We start from the raw sequence: 7500 nt of genomic DNA, 5'->3' as shown, positions 1-7500 counted from the left end.
CCTAATGTCTTGTGTTACCTATTGACGGCCCTTACCCAAACCCTATGTCTTGTGTTGACCTATTGACTAGCCCCCTTACCCAAACCCTAATGTCTTTGTTACCTATTGACTAGATGTACCCAAACCCTAATGTCTTGTGTTGCCTATTGACTAGCCCTTTACCCAAACCCTAATGTCTTGTGTTACCTATTGACTAGCCCCTTACCCAGACCCTAATGTCTTGTGTTACCTATTGACTAGCCCTTCACCCAAACCCTAATGTCTTGTGTTACCTATTGACTAGCCCCCTTTACCCAAACCCTAATGTCTTGTGTTACCTATTGACTAGCCCTTTACCCAAACCCTAATGTCTTGTGTTACCTATTGACTAGCCCCTTACCCAGACCCTAATGTCTTGTGTTACCTATTGACTAGCCCCTTACCCAAACCCTAATGTCTTGTGTTACCTATTGACTTGCCCCTTACCCAAACCCTAATGTCTTGTGTTACCTATTGACTAGCCCCTTTACCCAAACCCTAATGTCTTGTGTTACCTATTGACTAGCCCTTACCCAAACCCTAATGTCTTGTGTTACCTATTGACTAGCCCTTTACCCAAACCCTAATGTCTTGTGTTACCTTTGGTTGACTAGCCCCTTACCCAAACCCTAATGTCTTGTGTTACCTATTGAACTAGCCCCTTACCCAAACCCTAATGTCTTGTGTTACCTATTGACTAGCCCTTACCCAAACCCTAATGTCTTGTGTTACCTATCGACTAGCCCTTACCTAACCCTAATGTCTTGTGTTACCTATTGATAGCCCCTACCCAAACCCTAATGTCTTGTTACCTATTGACTAGCCCTTTACCCAAACCCTAATGTCTTGTGTTACCTATTGACTAGCCCCTTGACCCAAACCCTAATGTCTTGTTACCTATTGACTAGCCCCCTTACCAAACCCTAATGTCTTGTGTTACCTATTGACTGCCCCTTACCTAACCCTAATGTCTTGTGTTACCTATTGACTAGCCCCTGGCCCTACCCAAACCCTAATGTCTTGTGTTACCTATTGACAGAGCTGCCAGTAACCCTTCAGTTGGCAAAGACTGTCTTTGTTTGTTCAAACCCTAATGTCTTGTGTTACCTATAGATGTTGCCCCTTACCCAAACCCTAATGTCTTGTGTTACCTATGGACTTGAGCCCCTTACCCAAACCCTAATGTCTTGTGTTACCTATTGACTAGCCCCCTTTACCCAAACCCTAATGTCTTGTTACCTATTGACTAGCCCCTTACCCAAACCCTAATGTATTGTGTTACCTATTGACTGAGCCCCTTACCCAAACCCTAATGTCTTGTGTTACCTATTGACTAGCCCCCTTACCCAAACCCTAATGTCTTGTGTTACCTATTGACTGTTGATTTGACCCAAACCCTAATGTCTTGTGTTACCTATTGACTCTGCCCCCTTTACCCAAACCCTAATGTCTTGTGTTACCTATTGACTAGCCCCTACCCAGACCCTAATGTCTTGTTACCTATTGACTAACCCTGACCCCTAATGCCTAACCCAAACCCTAATGTCTTGTTACCCTAATGACCTAGCCCCTGGCCCTAATGCCCAAACCCTAATGTCTTGTGTTACCTATTGACTAGCCCCTACCTAACCAGACCCTAATGTCTAACCATGTTGCCTATAGACCCAGCCCCTACCCAAACCCTAATGTCTTGTTACCTATTGACTAGCCCCTTACCAAACCCTAATTGTAACCGTAACCCCTAAACTTAAGAATAGCCTTTGTCCTCATGGGGACGCAGGAAATGTCCCCACGAGGGAGACTTTTTTAGGTATTTTAAATCCTACACAAGGATAGAAGAACCAACACACACACACACATCCATGTATGAGACATTGTGTGCTGACTGTGAGGTAGAGAGGGACATAGAATTGCAGACAGGCAGTTGAAGGGACACCTGTGTGTTTGCTTGTCCTCCGAACATGACAGATTTAACTACCATGGATTTGGCTGGTGTTACACACACACTCACACACACACACACACACACACACACACACACACACACACACTCCATCGTGGTATCATTCCACTAAGACAGAACTGCCAGTAACCAGACATTCAGTTGGCAAAGACTGTCTTTGTTTGTTCACCAAATACCCTCAGTGGGATGTTGACTTGTTTGTTCACCAAATACCCTCAGTGGGATGTTGACTTGTTTGTTTACCAAATACCCTCAGTGGGATGTTGACTTGTTTGTTTACCAAATACCCTCAGTGGGATGTTGACTTGTTTGTTTACCAAATACCCTCAGTGGGATGTTGACTTGTTTGTTCACCAAATACCCTCAGTGGGATGTTGACTTGTTTGTTTACCAAATACCCTCAGTGGGATGTTGACTTGTTTGTTCACCAAATACCCTCAGTGGGATGTTGACTTGTTTGTTCACCAAATACCCCTCAGTGGGATGTTGACTTGTTTGTTTACCAAATACCCTCAGTGGGATGTTGACTTGTTTGTTTACCAAATACCCTCAGTGGGATGTTGACTTGTTTCTTTACCAAATACCCTCAGTGGGATGTTGATTTGAGGCAGAACGTCTGGTCTACTAATGAATTAATCAGTTCTCTGTCTGGGTCTAATATCGCTCTGTCTGTTTTCTCTACCAGACCATCCGGTTAATGTGCGCGTACACACACACACACACACACACGCACGCGTACACACACACACACACACGTTTGCCTTGCTATCCTTGTAGGGACCAACCAATTGATTCCCATTCAAAATTCTATTTTCCTTAACCCTAATTATAACCCTGACCCCTAATGCCTATCCCTGACCCCTAATGCCTAACCCTGACCCCTAATGCCTAACCCTGGCCCCTAATGCCTAACCCTGACCCTAATTATAACCCTGACCCCTAATGCCTAACCTGGCCACTAATGCCTAACCCTGACCCTAATGCCTAACCCTGACCCCTAATGCCTAACCATGGCCCCACCTGTAATGCCTAACCCTGACCCCTAATGCCTAACCCTGACCCTAATGCTAATGCCTAACCCTGGCCCCTAATGCCTAACCCTGACCCCTAATTATAACCCTGACCCCCTAATGCCTAACCTCCCTGACCCCTAATGCCTAACCCTGACCCCTAATGCCTAACCCTGGCCCCTAATGCCTAACCCTGGCCCCTAATGCCTAACCCTGACCCCTAATGCCTAACCCTGACCCCTAATGCCTAACCCTGACCCTAATGCCTAACCCTGACCCCTAATGCCTAACCCTGACCCCTAATTATAACCCTGACCCCTAATGCATAACCCTGACCCCTAATGCCTAACCCTGACCCCTAATGCCTAACCCTGGCCCCTAATGCCTAACCCTGACCCTAATTATAACCCTGACCCCTAATGCCTAACCCTGACCCCTAATGCCTAACCATGGACACTAATGCCTAACCATGGCCCCTAATGCCTAACCATGGCCCCTAATGCCTAATCCTGGCCCCTAATTATAACCCTGGCCCCTAATTATAACCCTGGCCCCTAATGCCTAACCCTGACTCCTAATGCCTAACCCTGACCCTAATGCCCCTAACCCTGACCCCCTAATGCCTAACCCTGACCCCTAATGCCTAACCCTGGTCCCTAATGCCTAACCCTGACCCCTAATGCCTAACCCTGGCCCCTAATGCCTAACCCCTGACTCCTAATGCCTAACCCTGACCCCTAATTATAACCCTGGCCCCTAATGCCTAACCCTGACTCCCTAATGCCTAACCCTGACCCCTAATGCCTAACCCTGACCTCCCTAATGCCTAACCCTGGCCCTAATGCCTAACCCTGGCCCCTAATGCCTAACCCTGACCCTAATGCCTAACCCTGGCCCCCTAATGCCTAACCCTGACCTGGCCCCTAATGCCTAACCCTGACCCCTGAATGCCTAACCCTGGCCCCTAATGCCTAACCCTGACCCCTAATTATAACCTGACCCTAATGCCTAACCCTGGCCCTAATGCCTAACCCTGACCCCTAATGCCTAACCCTGGCCCCTAATGCTAACCCTGGCCCTAATCTAATGCCCTAATCCTGGCCCCTAATGCCTAACCCTGACTCCTAATGCCTAACCCTGACCCCTAATGCCTAACCCTGGCCCCTAATGCCTAACCCTGGCCCCCTAATGCCTAACCCTGGCCCCTAATGCCTAACCCTGACCCTAATGCCTAACCCGACCCCTAATGCCTAACCCGGACCCCTATTGCCTAACCCTGGGGTCCCTAATGCCTAACCCTGGCCCCTAATGCCTAACCCTGGCCCCTAATGCCTAACCCTGGACCCCTAATGCCTAACCCTGACCCCTAATGCCTAACCCGGGCCCCTAATGCCTAACCCTGACCCCTAATGCCTAACCCTGACCCCTAATGCCTAACCCTGACCACTAATGCCTAACCCTGACCCCTAATGCCTAACCCTGACCCCTAATGCCTAACCCTGGCCCCTAATGCCTAACCTGACCCTAATTATAACCCTGACCCCCTAATGCCTAACCCTGACCCCCTAATGCCTAACCCTGACCCCTAATGCCTAACTCCTGGCCTAATGCCTAACCCTGACCCCTCCTAATTATAATCCTGACTTCTGACCCCTAATGCCTAACCCTGGCCCCTAATGCCTAACCCTGACCCCTAATGCCTAACCCTGGCCCCTAATGCCTAACCCTGGCCCCTAATGCCTAACCCTGACCCCTAATTATAACCCTGACCCCTAATGCCTAACCCTGACCCCTAATGCCTAACCCTGACCCCTAATGCCTAACCCTGGCCCCTAATGCCTAACCCTGGCCCCTAATGCCTAACCCTGACCCCCCTAATGCCTAACCCTGACCCCCTAATGCCTAACCCTGGCCCTAATGCCTAACCCTGGCCCCTAATGCCTAACCCTGACCCCTAATGCCTAACCCTGACCCCCCTAATGCCTAACCCTGGCCCCTAATGCCTAACCCCCTGGCCCCTAATGCCTAATCCTGGCCCCCTAATGCCTAACCCTGGCCCCTAATGCCTAACCCTGGCCCCCTAATGCCTAATCCTGGCCCCTAATTATAACCCTGACTCCTAATGCCTAACCCTGACTCCTAATGCCCCCTGGCCCCTAATGCCTAACCCTGGCCCCTAATGCCTAACCCTGGCCCCTAATGCCTAACCCTGGCCCCCCTAATGCCTAACCCTGACCCTAATTATAACCCTGACCCCTAATGCCTAACCCTGACCCCTAATGCCTAACCCTGACCCCTAATGCCTAACCCTGACCCCTAATGCCTAACCCTGGCCCCTAATGCCTAACCCTGGCCCCTAATGCCTAACCCTGACCCTAATGCTAACCCTGGCCCTAATGCCTAACCCTGGCCCCTAATGCCTAATCCTGGCCCCTAATTATAACCCTGACTCCTAATGCCTAACCCTGACTCCTAATGCCTAACCCTGGCCCCTAATGCCTAACCCTGGCCCCTAATGCCTAACCCTGACCCCTAATGCCTAACCCTGACCCCTAATGCCTAACCCTGACCCCTAATGCCTAACCCTGACCCCTAATGCCTAACCCTGACCCCTAATGCCTAACCCTGACCCCTAATGCCTAACCCTGGCCCCTAATGCCTAACCCTGGCCCCTAATGCCTAACCCTGGCCCCTAATGCCTAACCCTGGCCCCTAATTATAACCCTGACCCCCTAATGCCTAACCCTGACCCCTAATGCCTAACCCTGGCCCTTAATTGTAACCCTGGTGAAATGTCCCCACTTGCCCCAATTTATTTATTTTTTAATTTTTTATTTTCCTTGTGAGGCCTTTCGGTCTCACAACCAAAAAACACACACACTGTACATCTTAATACCTCTATTGTTCTCTCTCTCTCTCTCTCTCTCTGCCTCTCTCTCTCTCTCTCTCTCTGCTTCTCTCTCACTCTCGTGCTTCTCTCTCTCTCTGCCTCTCTCTCACTCTCGTGCTTCTCTCTCTCTCTCTCGTGCTTCTCTCTCTCTCGTGCTTCTCTCTCTCTCTCTCTCTCTCGTGCTTCTCTCTCTCTCTCTCTCTCTCTCTCTCTCGTGCTTCTCCTCTCGTGCTTCTCTCTCTCTCTCTCTCTCTCCGTGCTTCTCTCTCTCTCTCTCTCTCTCGTGCTTCTCTCTCTCTCTCTCTCGTGCTTCTCTCTCTCTCTGCTTCTCTCGTGCTTCTCTCTCGTGCTTCTCTCTCTCTCTCTCGTGCTTCTCCTCTCTCTCTCTCTCTTGTGCTTCTCTCTCTCTCTCTCTCTTGTGCTTCTCTCTCTCTCTCTCTCTCTCGTGCTTCTCTCTCTCTCTCTCTCGTGCTTCTCTCTCTCTCTCGCTCTCTCTCTCGTGCTTCTCTCTCTCTCTCTCTTTGTGCTTCTCCCTCTCTCTCTCTCTGTGCTTCTCCCTCTCTCTCTCTTTGTGCTTCTCTCTCTCTCTCTCTCTCTCTCTCTCTCTCATGCTTCTCTCTCTCTCTCTCTCATGCTTCTCTCTCTCTCTCTCTAGTGCTTCTCTCTCTCTCTCTCTCATGCTTCTCTCTCTCTCTCTCTCGTGCTTCTCTCTCGTGCTTCTCTCGTGCTTCTCTCTCTCTCTCTCTCGTGCTTCTCTCTCTCTCGTGCTTCTCTCTCTCGCTCTCGTGCTTCTCTCTCTCTCTTGCTCTCGTGCTTCTCTCTCGCTCTCGTGCTTCTCTCTCTCTCTCTCGCTCTCGTGCTTCTCTCTCTCTCTCTCGCTCTCGTGCTTCTCTCTCGCTCTCGTGCTTCTCTCGCTCTCGTGCTTCTCTCGCTCTCGTGCTTCTCTCTCTCTCTCGTGCTTCTCTCTCTCTCTCTCTCTCGTGCTTCTCTCTCTCTCTCTCGTGCTTCTCTCTCTCTCGTGCTTCTCTCTCTCTCGTGCTTCTCTCTCTCTCGTGCTTCTCTCTCTCTCGTGCTTCTCTCTCGTGCTTCTCTCTCTCTCGTGCTTCTCTCTCTCTTTCTCTACACCAGACTATCCGGTTCAAATCCTACCTTCTCAGTATGGGCATAGCCAACCCCGTTACCAGGGAGACGCACGGCTCAGGTACCCACTACCACCTACAGCTGGCCAAGCAGCTGGGAGACATTCTGCTGGCACCACTAGAGGTATGTGATCTTAAAGTACAGTGTGTGACAGTGGTTTTGCAGCATCCTGTAGTCTGTCGGTTTGAGAACGACCGGGACCAACGTCACCCTGGACACCACGTTTCTCTGGAGTTTGTTCAAACACATGAGATCACTAGGTTAGCTAGGATATATATATATATCTATATCTATCCAGATCGAGCAGGCTCCAGTATTTTACAAACGTGACATGCTATAAAAGGGATACTTTGGGATTTTGGCAACGAGGCCCTTTTTTATCTACTTCCTCATAGTCAGATGAATTCCATGTTTAATGTTTCTGTGTCCAGTATGAAGGAAGATGGAGGTGGTTTTTCAAGCCAATGCTAACTAGCATT

General features: G+C 49.6%; 1 protein-coding gene across 1 annotated transcript in view; it reads left to right on the top strand.

Moving 5' to 3' along the window:
* The window catches only part of LOC135567053 (vacuolar protein-sorting-associated protein 36-like), a gene marked incomplete at both ends in the record, with an annotated part of 24276 nt that overhangs the window by 15424 nt on the left and 1352 nt on the right, over positions 1-7500 (top strand). The window contains one exon of the mRNA XM_065014565.1: positions 7010-7144. Coding sequence (XP_064870637.1) covers positions 7010-7144 — 135 coding nt within the window. The remainder of the gene's footprint in view (positions 1-7009; positions 7145-7500) is intronic.

Source organism: Oncorhynchus nerka, unplaced genomic scaffold (assembly GCF_034236695.1).
Source record: "Oncorhynchus nerka isolate Pitt River unplaced genomic scaffold, Oner_Uvic_2.0 unplaced_scaffold_2652, whole genome shotgun sequence".
NCBI lineage: Eukaryota > Metazoa > Chordata > Actinopteri > Salmoniformes > Salmonidae > Oncorhynchus > Oncorhynchus nerka.
The sequence above is the reverse complement of the archived record's forward strand: the minus strand, read 5'-3'. Positions and strand labels throughout refer to the sequence as shown.